The following is a 21,478-nucleotide window of genomic DNA, read 5'->3' as shown; positions in this document are numbered from 1 at the left end:
TGGAGTCAAATAATTCAGTTGTTGGAGCACTTAAGTGGGAAGAACAGAGAATGTGCTATCGTGATTTATTTTTATTTATTTGAAAAAAAAATGAAAGTGGAGTTATGAACTGCAAAGTGTTATCAGGTTGATTCCCTGCAGAAAAAAACACGCACAAACACAACCTCACACTCAAGCCCTCACTCACATTTTTTACACCGCGTTTTCAGAAACCCATCTGAAATTAGCCTTTGTGGATCTGGGGAAATCCTCCACCATCATTACAATGTTATGTGTTGCGGCTTCGACCTAAACAAACCTCGTTTTACCTGGATTTGCAGGTCTCTTTAACTCATTACCAAAGTGAAGGCGTGACTGTGAGGCACAGGGTGTGGACGCTTGCAAGGAAGCTAAGCCGTAATTACTTCTGCCGAAACCACAAGATTTTCCTGACGTTGCTCACTTTAAATCGTCATACTATGCGGCTCCTTGATCAAATCTAAAAGGATTACAAAAATTCCAAAAATAAGACATAGATAAAAAAAATTATAATCACACTACACAGTCTCAATCTTATTAAGATCCAACTTCGTGCTTGTGTGATATTTCAGAAGTGCAGACATATTGGTAGGTAAGTTGTGCATATGTTCTTGATCTGCTGGCATAAACACTCATTACATTACATTACACTCTCTTTACATTACATTACACTCTGCAGCCACTGAGAACCACAACCATCTCTGGACCCCACATTTCAAGTTTAAGTGGTGGGTGTGCTTTACGTTGAAGCACTTAGGGCCACCAAAACAATTGGGGCGGCTCTTCTTTATGGAAAGTTGTTTGTGGTTCTGCATTTTCATCTGTTACTATAGGGATTTTATTCATGTTTGTGTCAAGGAAAGAAATCTGTATGAATTACTTTTGTGTGTGGAGAGGGCTGCCGGTTATTTTCAGTACAAGTTGGCATGGCACTGCATCAGGCAAAGGACAAGGCTAGTTCATGCTCCCATTGACCAAAGCATAGGTCATGACATTTTCAAGTAACTGCACCCTTGCCTAACCTTGTTTCCAACTTTCTAAATCTAATATAAGGAGTAAAGTAATGTGAAATTGAGGGGATCATTTTCGCATACATGTTTTGGGCAGTGGCTTAACAAAATCTTGCACAAAGTAGTGTCACTAAAGAAATCCTGGATAATTTGTAAAACCATGTTTATGTGCAACCTATATTAGCCTCTCATTGGAAACTGAGATTGACAAGTAGTTTTAAAAGTCATTGGAAGTTTGTTTGTTTTTTTGTTTTTTGTTTTTTCACATATTTCAGATTTCCGTTTAAAAATGTATTCCTTTTCAGATAAATAACATTGCTGTAAAAAGTTTTACACCGTCCGGTCAGATTTTTAACCCTTAATAAAATATTACATGACAATGCCCAGAACAGACAAGCACACAGCCGAACTTTTAAAACACACGGCGACCCGGATGCAGTTATGCAGAGTGGATTGAGGCCCAGCGCTCGAGCTGCTACGAGATCGAGCGATTTACAAGCAGGGCGAGTACGGGAACAAACTGGCGTGGTTTAGTTTAGCCTACTGTTTACAAACATTTAGGCTGATTTTGTCTTCTACTACACCGACTATGCGGTACAAAGGATATTCCGGGAGCGACTACAAGTTTTGAATTTGTTTCTGGAGAGTAAAATTAGTCTTTTTTGGAAAGTTTTTTGGCGCTCTGAAAGGGGTCTGGAGAGGGAGAGAAGAGGCACAGTTTGGTCCGCACTCTTTTTCCGAGTTGCAGGGATTTAGTTCACGGAAAGTGTTTAGAACAAGGGGTCCTGGCCACCCTGTTTCCACTGGAATTCCACTCTTCCAATTCTGCAAAAACTCCCCTACAGTAAGTACCCACACGTTGAATTAATTGGTCTGAAATACTGAACTGGGGTTTTCCTGCTCAGTTACTGCGGCAATTTGAACACTTTGTTGGGTTTGCAACTGCATGTTTTTCTCAGCCGTCCTGTGAGCTGGCTGAGTCCATGACAGATTTACTGTGCGCTCTGGCTCGCCTGTTCGCTGCGAAGGCTGTTTAGAGACCAGCGCTGGTCCCTTTCACGGCAAAACTTTCACCAGGTTGTCTATATTAGCCGAATTTGCTCAAACAAGGCTTATCGGGGTAGGTAGCCTGATGGATAAGTCTGCAAATCTGGGAAGCGCAATGAATCACTCCGCTGTAGGGAAGCGTTAGTTCATTAGCATAGCTGGCTAGACGAATAAAATTAGTTGCTAGCATACTAAGCTACACAGCGAGTTAGCTATCAAAGTTAACATTTAGCTAACATGAACTCTTCAACTGAGCTAACGAACTAGCTACGTTAAAATTAACTGCGAAGAAGCGAGTTAATGCACTTTTCCTATTTTACTTATTAATGCGAGCTAACTTATTTGCCACTTCATCAAAGTTTTACACGAACACAGTTAGCCTGTTTGCTAGCGCAGTGGCGAAATACTGTTTTTTGCGAAGTTGTTTCGTTAGCTTTCTCGCTAAATTAACCAGTATTTCATTGTTTTTGTGGGCTCATTTAAATTGCCCTGGATGTTCATTCAAAAACTTACTGCAGTTCAAATTCAGTTTGTGACGCTTTTTGGAAATTATTTTCTTTATTTAATATTCCTGGAGTTACTTTACATCTAATTATCTACGTTTTCGGCCAGTCTAACTAAACCATTCATATGAACTTGATTCAAATCTTTACATGGGCTTTGGTGGCGTATGTATGTTGTCATTTCATCCAGTCACCTACGGTAACTTATCAAGTAGCTTAGCTGCACGCAATAGAGCAGTACTTTCCCTAACCTCTCCCTGGGTATCCCCGGGATCCAGGTATTCGATGTGTTCCAACTCGAACACACCTGATACCATCTAGTCCTTGATTAGTGGCATCAGGTGTGCTTGATCAGGAGGAGAGGTTTGGGAACCGCTGTTACTGAACTGAGTTGAGAAACGAGGACTGGGTCTGTTTCTGGTTTGCATGCCGACTTCTGGCCTTCATTACTTAATTAAGCCATAACATTTATGCCATTTATGACATTTAGCTGCATTTTTTTCTATGCGCAGGAATGAGAGCCGAAGTCTATTCTCGTGTCTCTGTATGAAACGCTTTACCGTGATTTTATCTGAGTGAACTGGTGCTGGAGTATGCAGCCAATTAGCTCATTTGGCCAGGGTAATTGGTGGAAACAAAGATCTGCACACACACGAACACCGGCCCTCCAGGACTGGAAACTGCCCACCACTGTGGTAAAACTTTAATTTATGATTTCGACATGTAAAACAGCACATCCACAGGTCACATGACTGCTGTGTGTTCCTGGAGTGCGTTCTGCATCTCCAGAAGAAGCTGCTGAACCTGTGAACTGGGTTTTGTGAGTGCAGAAGCAGCTGGAGCGTGGACATTCCTTTTTATACACGGTATGATTGCATTTTCAGGGTAGGTGCAAAGGAAAGGGCATTGTGTCTATCAGCTGAACCGAGAGGAGAGCATCCAGCTTACTTATCATTTTATAAATATGGACAATATTTTTGCATCCATAGTTTTTAATAAAACGACTTCTTCAGTAATTCCTTAATCCTTTTCTGTTTGCACTGGCCTTTAAATGGAAGCTCTGCAGTGTTTGAGCTGGGGCATTATGTTTCCACTGCACCTGTCACCAAAGAAAGGACATTATCACTGTAATGCAAATTAGCCCTCGTATGCTGAAATGAGTTTAACTTTGATGAACTGAGTTGGCAGGCAACTTTTAATGGAGAAATCAGCTTTAATTAAAGTGAAAGTGATGCAGGGTAGTTGATAATGGTAACTTTGTGAGCCTTAGAGAGCTGCACCCACTTTGCGTTTCAGTGTGTTCTCCTCAGGTTTGAAACGGAAGAATCCCTTTTTATTTCCACCCCGGCTATAATTAGGCTGCCGCACACTGCGGTGGTGAGGATGCCTCTCCAGCGGGTCACTGATAAGGATCAAAGTCCATGTAGCCGAACGACACAAGCATGCAGTCACTGCACGTGTGAGGGTCACTGCGCTGGGCGAAGCTGTGTGTGTTTTTTGTCTGACATTGAAAGCAAGGGTCGCTTACAGTTTGTTAGCAGTTAAATCAAAATGAAGGAAACTGTACATTTCCTACATGGGCTGGGAAAGGTGTGCCCAGAAACGGGTTTCCACGGCTCTCGTTCGTGCGTCTGAGTGGCACGCACGCAGAACGCGGGTTTGGTTTTCTGCCTGGTGCTGCTTTGCTGGCGGAGCTGCCGCCAGTGGGACCGGCTCTGGGGCAGGGAAAGCCCTGTGTTAGGGCTCTGGGGCAGGGAAAGCGCTGTTACGGCTCTGGGGCAGGGAAAGCGCTGTGTTACGGCTCTGGGGCAGGGAAAGCGCTGTGTTACGGCTCTGGGGCAGGGAAAGCCCTGTGTTACGGCTCTGGGGCAGGGAAAGCGCTGTTACGGCTCTGGGGCAGGGAAAGCGCTGTGTTACGGCTCTGGGGCAGGGAAAGCGCTGTTACGGCTCTGGGGCAGGGAAAGCGCTGTGTTACGGCTCTGGGGCAGGGAAAGCGCTGTTACGGCTCTGGGGCAGGGAAAGCCCTGTGTTACGGCTCTGGGGCAGGGAAAGCGCTGTTACGGCTCTGGGGCAGGGAAAGCGCTGTGTTACGGCTCTGGGGCAGGGAAAGCCCTGTGTTACGGCTCTGGGGCAGGGAAAGCCCTGTGTTACGGCTCTGGGGCAGGGAAAGCCCTGTGTTACGGCTCTGGGGCAGGGAAAGCCCTGTGTTACGGCTCTGGGGCAGGGAAAGCCCTGTGTTACGGCTCTGGGGCAGGGAAAGCCCTGTGTTACGGCTCTGGGGCAGGGAAAGCGCTGTGTTACGGCTCTGGGGCAGGGAAAGCCCTGTGTTACGGCTCTGGGGCAGGGAAAGCCCTGTGTTACGGCTCTGGGGCAGGGAAAGCGCTGTGTTACGCTCTGGGGCAGGGAAAGCGCTGTGTTACGGCTCTGGGGCAGGGAAAGCGCTGTGTTACGGCTCTGGGGCAGGGAAAGCGCTGTGTTACGGCTCTGTGGCAGGGAAAGCCCTGTGTTACGGCTCTGTGGCAGGGAAAGCGCTGTGTTACGGCTCTGGGGCAGGGAAAGCCCTGTGTTACGGCTCTGTGGCAGGGAAAGCCCTGTGTTACGGCTCTGGGGCAGGGAAAGCGCTGTGTTACGGCTCTGGGGCAGGGAAAGCCCTGTGTTACGCTCTGGGGCAGGGAAAGCGCTGTTACGGCTCTGGGGCAGAGAAAGCGCTGTGTTACGGCTCTGGGGCAGGGAAAGCGCTGTGTTATGGCTCTGGGCGGGAAAGCGCTGGTGGCTAGTGGGAAAGCGCTGTGTTACGGCTCTGGGGCAGGGAAAGCCTGTGTTACGGCTCTGGGGCGGGAAAGCGCTGTGTTACGGCTCTGGGGCAGGGAAAGCGCTGTGTTACGGCTCTGGGGCAGGGAAAGCGCTGTGTTACGGCTCTGGGGCAGGGAAAGCGCTGTGTTACGGCTCTGGGGCGGGGAAAGCGCTGTGTTACGGCTCTGGGGCGGGGAAAGCGCTGTGTTACGCTCTGGGGCAGGGAAAGCCCTGTGTTACGGCTCTGGGGCAGGGAAAGCGCTGTGTTACGGCTCTGGGGCAGGGAAAGCGCTGTGTTTTCGTAGTGAAATCTGCAGGTACACGCGCGACTGTGGCGGAGGCGTACGTGCGTCCCCAATCCCCCGCGGCTCGTCTGTAACTCTCGGCGCGTCGTTTGCATTTTCGTCCGCGCGCTCATGCAAATGGCCCGTGGAACGGGCTGTGCTGCTGTTTGCCCTCAGGGTGCAGTTGTGTGCCTAATCCTCAGCTGGGTCATTAGCAGCCTGTGATGAGGGGAACTGCACCCCTGTGTCACAAGAGGGTCGACCCAGCTAAACAACCTGTGACTGCCCGTCCCAGTCTGTCTGTGTCTGTGCTGCTGCCTGTGTTCTGTCTGTGCTCCTGCCTGTGTTCTGCCTGTATTCTGCTTGTGCTGCTGCCTGTGTTCTGTCTGTGCTGCTGCCTGTGTTCTGCCTGTATTCTGCTTGTGCTGCTGCCTGTGTTCTGTCTGTGCTGCTGCCGGTGTTCTGTCTGTGCTGCTGCCTGTGCCACTGCCTGTGCTGCTGCCTGTGTTCTGCCTGTGCCACTGCCTGTGCTGCCTGTGCCACTGCCTATGTTTTGCCTGTGTTTTGGCCAGTCGCAGACGTACGGTCAGTCCTGATGTGCGCACCGGGCTCAGAGCCTGCAGGCGTGGAGGCCGGCTCTGTGGCGTTTGGGTCAGACGCGCTGTTCCGGTATCCTGGTAGCCCCGTCTGAAGGGCCTGGTGATGCTGCTGCTGTTTGCCCAGTGACTCAGCTCTCCCTGACAGGTCCTGCTAACGCACTGTTCACACAGACTGACGTGTGTGTGTGACGCCATGCACATGGCGGTATGGGTGGGTGGGGTGATCTCTGTGTGGGGCACCCCGGTTTTAATCCTGGCTCATTCACCTTTCCCTTTTCTCCCTGTTGGGACGCCTCAGCTGTGCCTGGCTGCTGCCGCCTCCTCTCTCTCCTCCGCTCGGAACTGACGCGCGTTCCGCCTTCTCCGCTGCGCAGATCGCCAGCTGAGCTGCGCAGCCGCGGGGTCACAGAGGTCAGCTTAGTGCACGGGGTCCATCCCTCTTACGAGTCTACGAGTGCACGTCCTACTCTGCTCAAGTCTGCTTTAAGTCAGGAGACACCAGGCTGTGTAGGATGGGCTCCCCCTCTATAGCCGGGTTCCTCCAGAGATTTCTGCCCCATTGGGGAGTTTATTCTCACAACTGTTAGAAGGTTTTTCTCCCCATGTTACCTCATGTGCTTGCTATTTGAGGGTTTCCCTGTAAAGCATCTTTGTGACAGTGTTCTGTAAAAAGCGCAGCAGAAATAAAATAGATTTGATTTGACATGTCACGTGACATGGTTTTGGTTGAGCTGCCAAACTGAATAAAGGTGTGGGGGGGGGGGTGGCTTTACTATGTTTCCCAAAAAAAGGATTACTTTCACTTGAACCCCTGGCAGTTAATGTAATTACCCCTAATGCAATGTGGGCCTAATTTATGAGTCAGGTCTGTGTGTAACAGAAGCTAACCGTTTCGGGCTGCTGCTACTGCTGCTGCTGCTAGCAAGAGCCCAGCTGCTCAGTAAGCCAGGAAGCGTCTGTAGCTTAAGACTAAACAAATTACAGCAAATAGTATAAATTTACCCCCCACCTCCCCCCCGCCAGGTTTTCTGTCTGATTTTTTTTGGTTGGTATATTTCTCTTTCAGGCTTACTGCAGTGTTGGGTGTGCTGGCTTGTGGGTCTTTAGACGTGTGGCTTGCAAGATGCCTGAGAAATACTGCTTTGGACTTGGAAACCAAGTAAGATGGCAAAGTGTGTTTTTAAAGACTGGACTTTGTTATTTTGGTCAAGTTTGGTTAACTGTCGATGGTCGGTTAACCAGCTTCTCAGCTTCAGCAAGCAAATGTCACAAATGGGCTTGTACACACACTCCTCTGATATTGGACGTTGTAGTTGATATTTTGGACGTTGTATGGGATGTCAGTTGAGAAGTGTAGCCCTCACTGATGTGCTGGGGTTGGGGTGGGGGGGCTGTCTGTTGGCACAGGCCGACCCGTTCTGCGGATTGCTGCACAATGAACACCGCCTCATAGCTGCAGTGCACTCAGCCCAACACCCATTCCAGTTCTCCCTCAGTGGAGTGTTGGAATGCTGGGTGTTCTAAACAGCACAGACTGGCCCGGGGCTGGGAGTTTGGGGAGAATGCGGGATGCGTTTCTGTGTTCCATGTCCCGGACTGAGGGAGTGACAGCTGACACAGAGTGTGTTTATGGGGATGTTTTACACACTTCACACACTTTGCTCTTATTGTTTATGTGCCCTGAGTGAGAATGGTGTCATACGTCCTGGTAAAGATGGAGGGAGAGGGCTGTCCTTTTGACCTTTGGCCTCTGAGGGTGGGAGACTAATGTCTGAATGCTATGAAATTATTTGACACAGGTGAGAACTAGCTTTAACTTTTTATTGTGGTGGAGATGTGCAGGTACATTGACAATTGTGTGGAGGTTACAGTGTGTGTGTTTGTGTTCAAACCCTGGTTTCTTTTGCAATAAATGCAGTTGCCTAATGTTGCAGGCCGTTTTTTAATGTACTAATTCCATTGTAGACTCTGTCAGACAGAGAGATCAAATTTGGTTACAGGCTTTGGCTCCCTGGCATATTTCGAGGCTTGAGGCTAGCTGGCGTGTCACAGTCACTACGGCAACCTGTCGGTACCGGCAACCAGCCAAACGGCAAACAAGGCTGCTGGGACCCAGTGAGTGAGAACGGCTGAATCACTTATGAGTCATTTGGGTGTAGATCTCTCAGTCAGGAGGAGAGGGAGAGAGGGAGAGAGGGAGAGACTGTTCTCACCCCAGTATGATTGACTCTATGTGGGTCACTGTGTGACCTGGCCAGACAGATAAAATAGTCTGGCTGACCCTGATGGTGGGCCCTTGTGCTGACCCTGATGATGGGCCCTTGTGCTGACCCTGATGGTGGGGCCTTGTGCTGACCCTGATGGTGGGCCCTTGTGCTGACCCTGATGATGGGCCCTTGTGCTGACCCTGATGGTGGGCCCTTGTGCTGACCCTGATGATGGGCCCTTGTGCTGACCCTGATGATGGGCCCTTGTGCTGACCCTGATGATGGGCCCTTGTGCTGAACCTGATGATGGGGATTCTGCTTATCCTCCAGAGCCCTGTGCACTGTCACCCCCCCACACACACTGAGCATGAGCTCACGTAGCTCCACTGACCTTCGGGACGCACATGCAGTCCATGTATATCGTCTTGGATATAAACGACTGCCAAATAAAGTTTAATGTAATATAATGCGGGGGGGGGGGGGTGCATGTCTTCAGAACTGTGTGTGTCTGAGGGAGGGACAGCAACTCCAGCACAGCTCATGGGAATAGCAGTTTTTTTTTTTTTTTTTTTTTTTTTTTGAGAATGTTTGGTATGCAGTCTACATTTTCAACTGACTGTTTTATGCAAGCTGGTAGATTTGAACTTTGTGAGATGCATTTGCTGATTTTTTTAAATGCACGTAGTGATGTATCATGAAATTGTTCTGCTGTGTTATTTTCAGGAGCTAGGTGCATATAATTGGGTCACTTCATCAAATGCACTTCATCTTTACTTTCCACTATTGGTATGCTCCTAATTCTTAGATTTTGGGTTGCATAGTTACATAGTCTTATATTACACCCTATTACTGCACTGGCCATGTTTTAGAGAAAGGTCAGAGGTCAGAGGTCACTGACAGCTGTGGGATGAGCCATTATTTGGCCAGACATGCTGATGAAAGTGTCCCTGCGGGATTGGCTACAGTTGAGCAGGATGATTTTTTTTTAAATGAAAAAAGGCTAATGGTCTTCATTAATACAGGCTGGTGTCTGTTTATCATCATGACCGTTGTTAGGCTGGACATATTGTTGCTATGCGGGGGGTTAAAACCATTGAGTGGTTAAAAGACCACTGAATCTCCCCTCCCCCAAAAACTCCTCCCTTCTGTTGTTGCTCCCAGCTCGGCCTCGCCCCCCCTCTACCCCCCCATAGGGAAAATGGGGGTGGGAGTTAGAGTCTCCCCCTCGTTTGAAGTGAGACAGAAGTTCAGGCGCTAGTCAGGACAGCCCCTGAGAAGACCAGCTGACCATAATAGGAGTGTGGGGGTCGCCTGGGCAACGGGGCCTGTTTGGAGAAGAATGCAGCCGAGAGGGCAAGAGCCAGGGAGGAATTTGGTGTGATCACGCTGGTCGTGTGCGTGTGCGTGTGCGTGTGCGTGTGCGTGCGTGTGCATGTGTGCGTGCGTGTGCGTGTTCATGCAGTCTTACTGGAATCATGCCTCCCTTTGTATGGAAACATACATCATCTTCCCTCCCTACTCAAATTCACAAGGAAAACTTTTTATCCCACAACACTCACCAAAATGTTTCATTTTTTAAACTGGTCCAACTTCTCCAATTTGGTTGTGATTGCTGTGTGAAATGAAAGATGTTGATGGGTGGAGGAGGCAGAGATTCTGATCGGTCTGTTCACACGAAGGCTCTGATTTGTGCGTCTGTGTTAATATGTGGGGCTTTTATGAGTCAGAAAATGGACGGGAGTAAATGTCTAAGGCTCCTGTAAAGGGGGAGAGAAATGTGTCTCCTGAGAGAAATAAATTTTAATATCCTTCGTGTTGCTCAGAATTTCTCATGAGTAATCGTTATTTTATTGTATATGTATTCCAAAAGGGCTTTTAAATTTAGGTCAGCTCTGGCTTGAGTCTCGAACCTGGAGCCCCCGTCACGGGAGAGCGTGGGCTGATGGGATTTGTATTTTTTTTCTGATGGTGTTGGAGTTCAACCCCATTGCCTTTCTTCAGCTTAAATTATGAGCTGCACTACAGCCGTACATGTGCAGCTAAAAGTGCCCGGTCACATGACTGATAGTCTACATCGTTTCTGTACTGTACAGAATCTGCTGTCTGGTACAGAATCTGCTGTCTGGTACAGGACCTGCTGTACTGCAGGACAGGCTGTGCCCCACAGCCGTGGTGAGAGGCCGTTCCAGCCACGGGGTTTGCCGCTCGACTCCCCCGCAGCTCAGTCGGATACCTGGCGTCTATTTGTGCACCCAGGAAGTGCACTCCCCTGACCCCGCGTCTGCACGGCTCGGTGGGCTGTGTGCAGTTCAGGACTCTCCCAGATGCCCGGAGGACCTCGTATGAGGCCATGAGACCCATTCCCATTTGGGAGGAGAGGGAAAACCGGGAATACATCCTTCCTTTTTGTTTGTTGTTTGTTTAAGCCTGGGCATGAGAGCAGTCCCGTGTGGGCTCCAGTGAAAGTGCTGATTGAGCATGTGCGTGGGGTTTATTTTTATCGCTGTAATGAGGGAATTGGAAGGCGGGGCTCTGGGGCTCTGGGGCTCTGGGGCTCTGAGGCTCTGGGGCTCTGGGGCTCTGAGGCTCTGGGGCTCTGGGGCTCTGGGGCTCTGGGGCTCTGGGGCTCTGGGGCTCTGGGGCTCTGGGGCTCTGGGGCTCTGGGGTTGTGGGGCTCTGGGGCTCTGGGGCTCTGGGGCTCTGGGGCTCTGGGGTTGTGGGGCTCTGGGGCTCTGGGGCTCTGGGGCTCTGGGGCTCTGGGGCTCTGGGGCTCTGGGGCTGTGGGGCTGTGGGGCTCTGGGGCTCTGGGGCTCTGGGGCTCTGGGGCTCTGGGGCTCTGGGGCTCTGAGGCTCTGAGGCTCTGGGGCTCTGGGGCTCTGGGGCTCTGGATCGGTGGGCGTGTGCTGCCCTGAGGAACAGGCCTGGCACGCGCTGAGCGCATGTTTGTCCCAGACTGGCGCACGCGGCGGGTCGGCGGGTCCAGGATGAAGCGGCTCTGATGGCGGGGCCTGGGACCGTAATGGAGGTGCGTGTTCGGTGGCTGTGGGGTTGTTCTGCTCCGTGGGCGTAGGCGTGAGCGGGACGGGCGATCGATGGGTTTGAGGGAGGCGCGTCCCGGCGATTCAGGATCATTCTGTGCCCGCTGCGTCACGTGGAGGAACACAAAATTGGGCTTCTGGCTCTTGAGTCTGGTCGTAAGTGCAGGGTGGGGCCTCACAGTGCGTGAGACACGTCCCCTAGTCAGGTCTGGCTCGACTGAACTCAATTAAGCACTTACCAGTGAAGTGCTCGGCCCTGTTATACGGCTCTGCCTTTGCTGCAAGGCTGAAAATAGTTTGCTTCAGCTGCAAGAAGAAAAATCCCACAGAAGAATGGCAGCTGATTTCTGTAAATGCCTCGTTAATTTGGGTTCCGTGCTCCAGCTCGTTAGGAGAGCCTGTTCCTGACTCACTGTTTCCAGGAGGCCGTTCATGTGATTAAGGTTTCTTACAGAGAACATTCTGAATGACCTCTGGTGACACGGCACAGCTCCCAGCATGCAAGTGGTGTGAGTCAGAGTTTGGCTGGCATTGGACAGGCCTCTGCAGAGGTGGGGGGGGGGGGTGGAGGTGGAGGGAGGGGAACCTGTATGGTTCTCTCTGAGCGGGAATCCACCTCAAAATCCACACCCTTGTCCTCAGAAGTAAAGACCGCATTCTTGAGAATTTTTTACTGTTTTGGGAAAGAGTCTGTGTGGCTGTTTCATCATAGACAGCTGCTGAATGTGCCTGTGTGTGTCTGTCTGTCTGTCTGTCTGTCTGTCTGTCTGTCTGTCTGTCTGTCTCTGTATGCGTGTGTGTGTGTGTGTGTGTGTGTGTGTGTGTGTGTGTGTGTGTGTGTGTGTGTGTGTGTGTGTGTGTGTGTGTGTGTGTGCGCGCGTGCGTGTCTGTCTCTGTCTCTGTGCCTGTGCGTCTGTCTGTGCCTGTGTGTGTGTGTGTGTGTGTGTGTGTGTCTGTCTGTGCCAGTCAGCAGGGACGGATCTAGAAAATTGTGCAGAGAAAAATAAGCGTACTGAAGTGTTTTTTGGTGGCAGTTCTGGGAAAAGGCAGGACACAATTGTGCATTGAAAAGGCGTTAGACCCCAACTGCAGACACACACGCACACACACACCCAGGGACACACACACACACACTCTCTCTCTCTCTCACACACACACACACACACACTCTCTCACACACACACACCCAGGGACACACACACACGCACACACACGCACGCGCACACACACACCCAGCGACACACACACACACACACACACACACACACACGCACACATTCTCTCACACAGACAGTGCAGCTCAGCTCAGTAGGAGTGTGTCAGTAGTGAGGTATTGTTGGAAGCGGTTGAGCCTCACGTTCCACGTGTTTGCTGAATCTCTGCGCATCAACTGAGGCGCCATTGTCTGCGTTTTGTTATTGCATCATTTATTTGCTTCAGAGGTGTGTGCGTGTGTGTAGTCCAGTCCCCCAGTTCCTTGCTCTCCCTCTCACACACTCATGCACGCACACCCTCTCTGCATGTAGTTTCCAGTTTTCATTTTGTTTAGTGTTGTTAGCACCTCACTAAATTCCTAAACTCGGTAAGCGAATGGAGGCTCACCGATCACCGCCTGTCGGCTGCGTTTGTTTAAAAAGTTCAACAGACTGATATATGAAACCGAGACCACTGTCAATTAGAAGTGGACATAAAAAAGGGTAGGTTACCTCTAACGTGTGAAACTTTCAGAATTTAGTGCTTCATGGTTTCTTCAGGCAGTTGTCCTGATTAATGCACTTTGCGTCTTCCGTGTGTTTAAGTTGCAGAGCTGAATTAGTCGTCCTCAGCCCCTACGCTAACGCACACACACCAGGTGCTTTCATTCCCAGTGCGTCTCTCTTATTAATCGCCCTGCTGGGTTTCCCAGTGTCTCTCTGGAGCCCGATGCGTGCGCTCGGGGGGGGGGGGGGAGCCTCAGCGCTTATTAGCATGGCGCTTACACACCCACGCGCGGCTGATTTATACCCCCGCTGCGGTGAGGAAGATGGAGCACACTGGGGGCTTCTGGGATACCTGGAGGGATGGGGGCTGTACCTTATCTGACCTGTGTTCTGTAGCTGTTCTAGCGACCTCCGGCACTCACTGTACGTCGCTTCGGATGTGTGAAGCTGCTGGATTGGTGGAGCAGTGTTCCGTGTTCCATGTTCCGTGTTCTGTGATACGTGTTCTGTGTGTGAAAGTAGCTCAAGCAGTGGTTCTCAGCCCTGTTCCTGGAGATCTGCTGTCCTGTAGGTTTTTCATTCCACCCCTAACCAAGCACACCAACGGGTGTCATGTTGAGCTGCTAACTATTAGCAGGGATGGATTTAGGTGCTGAATTAGGGTTGGAGTGAAAACCTGCAGGATGGTAGATCTCCAGGAACGGGGCAGGGAACCGCTTGGCTGATATTTGTAGTCCTGCACCCGGTGCTCACTGCAGTAAAGCTCCTGACTTTAAACGCATGATGTTTGCAGCACGTTTTCACCGTGTTGTGGAGATGTGGTGCTCAGAGATTTTATTTTGCTTCCATATTCTGTTCAAGCCTCGCTGGACTCATTTGGCCCTTCGGTCTCTGCGAGTCTGAGATGGGTGTAAAACGCGCTGGAAGTCCGGTGGTTGTTTATTTTGCAGTCTGACGGTGACTTGGTTGGTCCGGCTTGAGCAGGCATGCTGTGAATTCTGGGCTGTGTTGCTCTTAATATTAAAGCAGCACCGTAGGCCTGATCCCGTAGGCCTGAGGCCTGAGCCCAGAGGCCGGAGCCCGGAGCCCGTAGGCCCGTGCCTTTCACCGTGAGATGAAAGGAGAATATCAAACGGCCCAAATATGCAGTAAATCCGTTTGACTCCCCAGCACCTCCCCTCTGATCTGCTGCTGCGCTGCTGCTGTTCCACCTCCTGCACATGCTGACATAGCTGTACACACACACACACACTCACTCACGCACTCACACACACACTCACGCGCACACATACACACACACACACACACACACACATACACACAAACTCACTCACACACACACACACTCACATACACACACACACACACACACACACACACACACAGCACGCGCACACATACACACACACACACACACTCACTAATACACACAACTCACTCACACACACACACTCACATACACACACACACACACGCACGCGCACACACACACACACACACACTCAAGCACAAGGACACACAAGCACACAAACCGTGTGAGGTTTACGCAAGTGCTCACTGAGTGTGAGGGTTTGGGTGATGGGGGAGTGGGCATCTGGGTGAATCCTGACTCCTGTCAATCAGGGGATGCAGTAATATTCACCAGCAATCACAGCGTGTCAGCCCAAGGCAGCTCCACCCTCAGATATGAGACATCAACCCCTCCCACCCCCCCACCTCACCTCACTCAACCAGGTTTTCCTGTGTTTTTTTTTTTTTGTTTTTTGGGGCTAGACGGAGTTTTTTTCTCTCCCTGTTTCTCTCTCCCTCCCTCCAAATCTCACTCTCTCTCTCTCTCTCTCAGCCGGCTGTGAGGGGCTTAGACTGTGTCCTGTGCTGGAGATTCTTTCGCACTGAAGCAGCACAGAGTGGGAGGGAGAGGGTGGAGAGAGAGGGAGAGATTGTGAGGGGGGCAGCAGCGTTTGGGAGGGGGGCGGTGTGGTGCTGTGGGACTCGGGCTGGGAGCCAGCAGGGGAGTCTGGGAATTTCCCCGGCACGCGGCTGCCAGTCAGGTGACTGGCTGGGCTGGGACGGGCTGCATAGGCTTACGGTGGGACGGTCATTCTGTACAGCCTGCAGGCTGGCCCTCTCTCTCTCTCTCTCTCTCTGTCTCTGTCTCTCTCTCTCTCTCTCTCTGTCTGCTGTGGAGGTGTGGAGCTCAAGCATTACAGTCAGGAGAGGTGTATCCTAGCAGCCCATCAGAAATATGCACAGCTACAGTTAAACCCCTTGAAAAAAAGGGCTTAAGAAAGAAACACACACAAGCGCGTGCGTGTTTCAGCCCAGAGAGAGGATCAGCGGCCGATGCCCAACGCTGTTTTACGCAGACGCTAATGCGCTGCCGCGTGGAGCCGAGCCGAGCCGTGCGTTAGTCTGTGATGTGCAGGTCTGAGCAGCAGGGCAGGTCTCCTCGCTCAGAGAGGGGGGGGAACGCAGCGGTGCTGGAGCGGCGCTCGAGGAGCCGCGGGTGGAAGACGGGGGTGCGAGTCCGGTGTGCTGACGGAGGCCCCGGGGTGCTGACGGAGGCCCCGGGGTGCTGACGGAGGCCCCGCGGGGCTGCTGGCTCAGGGGCGTGTCTCCTTCCAGGGCCACGCCCACGGCCACGCAGTGCTGATTAATGCCCTCATCAGCCAGACGCACTACTCAGATATCCATCAACAGTGCCTATTTAAGAGTCAGCCCTGAGGCTGTCTGCCCCGCCCCCTGCTCTGCCCCGCCCCCTGCCGCAGCTCCCCCTGCCTGGCTGGCCCACCCCTCCTGCCCGACCCCCCTGTCCGCCGCCGCCAGCCCGCCCCACTCCTGATCCACAGCGGTCTGTGGGCGGGGGCCAGGCCCTCTCTCTCACACTGTAATTGCGGTGCTGAGGAGTGTATGGAGGTCCACCACAGGAATGCTCACCACCTCTCTCTCTATCTCTCTTTCTCGTGTTCTCATTCTCTCCCTCTCCCTCTCTCTCCTCCAGGTGTCATGGTGTTGTGAAGCATGGCTGTGGTAAAAGCACTCGGGAGGGAAGCAGGAATATTGATGGCTGGATCCAGGTAAGGAAGCCATGTTAAGCACGCACTGCCCTCTGGTGGCCACAGCGCAGAAGCACTTTGCATGCAGTAACTAAGTTTGACTTACTTAAGCCTTCAGTCTCCAGACGGGTGTTCTGCAAAGTGAGATAATGGCGTCAGGAAGAGAATTTAAGCTTTAACCCTGGGTTTTCCGTATCACAAACCAAAGTCACTTTAAATCAGGGTATATCGCCATGATAACTCCGGTCTGGACCAGGCTATTGAAAGGTATATAGAATGGAGAGTTAACTGTTTAAAGCTTTCTCTTTTCTCACAATAGCTGTAAACTGATGCCTTCTTCCTGTCTTTCAGAGATCTAATGGTTCTCTAAAGAAGTCATGGGTAGCTGCTGTAGCTGTCCAGACAAAGAGTCGATCCCAGATAACCATCAGAGCAAATTTAAGGTGAGCCCCTATAGACAGGCTTTCTCTCTGTCTTCGTCCCTGTCTCACTTGTACTGAATGATAGGGAGTATGGATTTTGGTGCTGATTGGCTGTGCGTGTGCAGGACCATGCTGTGATTGGCTGTGCATGTGCAGTACTGTGCTCTGATTGGCTGTGTGTGCAGGACCGTGCTGTGATTGGCTGTGTGTGTCAGTACTGTGCTCTGATTGGCTGTGTGTGCAGTACTGTGCTCTGATTGGCTGTGTGTGCAGTACTGTGCTGTGATTGGCTGTGTGTGTGCAGGACTGTGCTGTGATTGGCTGTGTGTGTGCAGGACCGTGCTGTGATTGGCTGTGTGTGCAGTACTGTGCTGTGATTGGCTGTGTGTGTGCAGGACCGTGCTGTGATTGGCTGTGTGTGTGCAGGACTGTGCTGTGATTGGCTGTGCGTGTACAGGACCGTGCTGTGATTGGCTGTGTGTGTGCAGTACTGTGCTCTGATTGGCTGTGTGCTTGCAGGACCGTGCTGTGATTGGCTGTGCGTGTGCAGTACTGTGCTGTGATTGGCTGTGCGTGTGCAGTACTGTGCTCTGATTGGCTGTGTGCTTGCAGGTGATTAATGTGGATGATGATGGGAATGAGCTGGGCTCAGGAGTGATGGAGCTGACGGAGGAGGAGCTGATTCTGCACACGCGCAAGCGCCACGCCGTCAGGTGGCCTTACCTGTGCCTGCGTCGCTATGGCTACGACTCCAACCTCTTCTCCTTCGAGAGCGGCCGGCGGTGCCAGACTGGGCAGGGTCAGTGTGCTCTCTCTCCATCCATCCCTCTCTCTCTGTCTATCCCTCTCTCTATCCATCCATCCCTCTCTCATCTCCCTCTCTCTCTATCCATCCCTCCCTCTCTCATCTCCCTCTCTATCCATCCATCCCTCTCATCTCCCTCTCTCTCTATCATCCCTCCCTCTCTCATCTCCCTCTCATCTCTCTCTCTATCCATCCCTCTCTCATCTCCCTCTCTCTCTATCCATCCCTCTCTCATCTCTCTCTGTCTATCCCTCTCTCTATCCATCCACCCCCCTCTCATCTCCCTCTCTCTATCCATCCATCCCTCTCTCATCTCCCTCTCTCTCTATCCATCCCTCCCTCTCTCATCTCTCTCTGTCTATCCATCCCTCTCTCATCTCTCTCTCTTTCTCCATCCCAGGTTCTGTGTGTGTTCACCAGGGGGGTAGGTTAGGCCTGCTCATACTGCCCTGTGTGAGTGTGTGTGTGTGTGTTTGTACAGGGCAGGTTACTGGATAAGGCTGACCGTGTGTGTGTGTGTGTGTGTGTGTTTGCAGGAATCTTTGCCTTTAAGTGTGCGCGTGCTGAGGAGCTCTTCAACATGCTGCAGGACATCATGCACAGCAACAGCATCAGCGTGGTGGAGGAGCCTGTGCTGGAGTCTCCACAGGGGGCGCCAGAGAGCCACATACCCCACACCCCGCGCACACCTACCAGTAACTGCTCTTTTACATACTTACCCCTTTTTGTGTTATAGCAGGCAAAATTGGGGGGAAAAAGTTCATACTTATGGTTTGTTATTAAATAAATGCCCAAATATTAACTTCTCTACCTAGTTTTTTTTAAACCCACAGGTGGCTTGGTACTTTTGGCCTGTACTGTATATAACTGCACAGAGACAGCAAGAGTGTTACCGGCAGTCATATAGCGAGAGAGAGAATTTGGTTAATTATTTGAAAAAAACTCACTTTCCCTCTCTCTCCCCCACCCTGCCCCAGCGCCCGGCTACGCTGCCCCCTCCTTGCCCAATGGCATCCCGCGGTACCCATCGTTTGGCGACGCCTCCTCCCGCCCCTCCAGCCGACACCCCTCTGCAGGGAGCACCCGGCTCCCCTCTGTGGGGGAGGAGTCGACGCACCCCCTCCTGGTCACGGACGAGCTGGTGAGCGTCGCCACGGGGACACACTCACTCATAGTGAAAGTAATAGATAATAAATCATTCTGTCTGATCTTTGTTTTGTCCTGGAAGATTGAGGTGTTTTCGGGCGTATTGAAGGTGCCCCTCTCTCCCCCTCAGGTGCACACCTACGTGAACACGACAGGGATGCAGGACGAGAGGCGGAGCCGGACCAGCGTCCCGCCCCCCCTGGAGCTGCGTGGGGTGGAGCCTGAGAGCATGGGGGCGGAGCCTACGGAGGCAGAGCCTCAGGTGCTGCTGGACCCTGCGGGGGTGAAGTTTGTCCTGGGCCCCACCCCCGTGCAGCGGCAGCTGATGGCCAAGGAGGCGGGGCCTGCAGAGCAGGGGGGCGGAGCCGGAGAGCCACCCGCCATCTCGCCGGGTGGTGGGAGGAGCCTGAACGGCGCCGCCGGCGACAGGGACACGGGCTACGACAGCGACGAGCGCAAGGAGGCAGGGCCCGGACCCGGGGCCAAGCCGGCCTACCAGCACCTGAACGGCTCCGGCCCCGCCCCCTCCCGCCGCGCCCGGCCGCCGGCCCCGCCCCCTCCCGCCGACGCCCAGAACGCTAACAACTCGGCCCAGCGGCGGACCGCCCTGCTGAACTACGAGAACCTGCCGGCCCTGACGCCCGTCTGGGAGGCGCGCAAGCCCAGCTCCCACCAGCAGGAGGAGGAGGAGGAGCGGGAGGAAGCCTTCGCACCAAAGACGCCGTCTCTCAACGGCCACCCCCACCCGCACCACCTGCACCTCCTCCAGCAGGCGCTGGACCCCGCCCACAACTACGTGAACACGGAGAACGTGGCGGTGCCGCTGAGCGCCCATCGGCCCGAGCCAGCCCGCCGGCGGGACTCGGCCACGCCCGCCGTCTTCACCTTTGACCTCCGGCGGCCGGGCCCGCCCGAGCCCGCGCGGCAGCTCAACTACATCGAGGTGGAGATGGAGACGGAGAAGGGCTCGGACTCCAGCGGGCCCCACACCCCCAAAACCCCCACCACGCCCCTCCCCCACACGCCCACCCGCCGGACAGAACTGTACGCCATCATCGACATCCAGCGCACCGCCGCCATGTCCAGCCTGCAGAGGGCGCTGCCGCGGGACGACGGCACCGCCAGGAAAACCCGCCACAACAGCACCGACCTGCCCATGTGACCTCACGCCCGCGCCCGGCCACGCCTTTCTGTTACACTCACCCAGCGGGACGGAGCCCCTCTGAACCACAGAACGGTTCCTTTCCCAAACGCAAAGTAATAATAATAATAATAATAATAATAATAATAAAGGAAACACAACGACGTCATTTAAAACTAAGGAAAACACTTTTCCCAGGCTTGAACCCGTTTCTGAGGAGCTACACTGTGTTCTTTGTGCCTTCATGACAGGGAGGGGGGCAGTGGAGCTGGTTCTTGCCGTATGGCACTGTTTTATTGCCATGGTAATCTGCTGCCCCGTCTTAAACTCCCTTCTCCTGGTGCCTGTGGTATTATGGTATGCCGGTTATAAAGTGTGAATGCATTGTGTGTGCATTCTGCATGGTACGAACCCACAGCTGCTGCTCGTCTCTCTCTAAACGTACTCTGAATAGTGCACTGCTCTACTGGACCTGTTCCCCTTCCCGTGTAAGCACCTGCACAGGACGGGCCCGGTTACTGTCGCCAAAGGCCACCGTGTTACCCTGTTTTTGGGTGAGAATGCTCTGTTTGTGTTTCTGAGTTTTGTCCTGGTGACACTCCAGGGACCATCTAATGGCGTAAAGTCTTTGGGTAACACTTTAAGACGCCGCGCCTGTGCAGTTCAATCCTGACTCATTTGGGGACAAGAAGGTATTACTGAGTAACTCCAGTGTAGGTACCGTGGACGAGCGGTTTGAGGTATCTTTATTACACTTGAAACAAGGCCAGCCCTGTTTCATCTCTCCTGCTCATATGAAATCATTCTGTATCATGAAGGGACATTGTGAAATTAAGGGGCAAGCTTTATTGTATGTGGATCATGAAGATACGGCCTGTCAGTGTAAATTCAGTATTTAAAAATCTTAATTTGTCATTAAGAATACTGCTAGCTGCTGTTCCATGTTACCTACGTTGGAGTTTCTCTGTTGTAACACTACACTGGTATCGCTGCAGTTTAATGTACCAGTTCTTTTATGTTGGTCAAATACAAACACTCATGTCTCCTCTCCAACCAGAAAGTGATTTTCTGTTTTTTTTTCTTTTATTTGGGGGGGGGGGGGGTCTCACTAGGCAATGGCAGTTTGTTGTAAGGCCAAGTCTCCTTACGGCAGCAATGATAAATTTTGAAGATGTATATTTAAACAAAGCTGTTTACTATGTGCAAAACACTTTAATAGGTTCAAAACATGCAAAACACGTTTAATAGGTTCAGTCTCAAGGCCAACTTTTCATTGGCTACATTGACAGTGTATTATATTGTAAAATGTATTATATATTCTAACTCGCGTAAAAAAGGACAGATTTTTTTTACGTACATTGAAGATTCTTAAATATAGGAATTGTATAAAAGTAGTTTTAATAGATGTTTATCAAACCAATAAAACTGTAGTAAATGCCCCCAGCCGGACTCTTTTTCCCACAATCCCCTTGAACTTAAGGGCATTGCAGCCTGTAGGTTTGCCACTGAAGTGAAGATACAGTGCCTTGGCCTTTGCCATGGTAACGACTCCTAGTCTGTGTAATCATGATGTTCTATGCAGAAAATAAAATCTATAACTGCCCTGCCACAGGCCACAGTTACGATGTCACAGACTTTTTTTTTTTTTTTTTTACTGAAATCTATTTTAATATTTGCATTTTCACTTATGGCTGTTAGTTTGCCAAAAT

General features: G+C 51.7%; 2 protein-coding genes across 8 annotated transcripts in view; both read left to right on the top strand.

The window, feature by feature from the left end:
- The window catches only part of LOC135245909 (glutamate receptor-interacting protein 1-like), a 402,070-nt gene that overhangs the window by 366,704 nt on the left and 13,888 nt on the right, over positions 1-21,478 (top strand). The window lies entirely within an intron of this gene.
- LOC135245777 (fibroblast growth factor receptor substrate 2-like) lies at positions 1,453-21,387 on the top strand. 2 transcript variants are annotated; one of them, XM_064319043.1, is made up of 7 exons: positions 1,453-1,872; positions 16,201-16,276; positions 16,607-16,698; positions 17,290-17,476; positions 18,019-18,177; positions 18,460-18,623; positions 18,759-21,387. In XM_064319043.1, the coding sequence occupies exons 3-7, from the start codon at positions 16,633-16,635 to the stop codon at positions 19,788-19,790; spliced, it is 1,608 nt and encodes a 535-aa protein (XP_064175113.1). In that variant the 5' UTR covers positions 1,453-1,872; positions 16,201-16,276; positions 16,607-16,632; the 3' UTR covers positions 19,791-21,387. The 2 variants fall into 2 exon arrangements, with proteins under 2 accessions (XP_064175113.1, XP_064175114.1); XM_064319044.1 differs by lacking the exon at positions 1,453-1,872 and adding an exon at positions 2,875-3,273.

Source organism: Anguilla rostrata, chromosome 19 (assembly GCF_018555375.3).
Source record: "Anguilla rostrata isolate EN2019 chromosome 19, ASM1855537v3, whole genome shotgun sequence".
NCBI lineage: Eukaryota > Metazoa > Chordata > Actinopteri > Anguilliformes > Anguillidae > Anguilla > Anguilla rostrata.
This window is presented reverse-complemented; position numbering and strand designations above follow the sequence as displayed.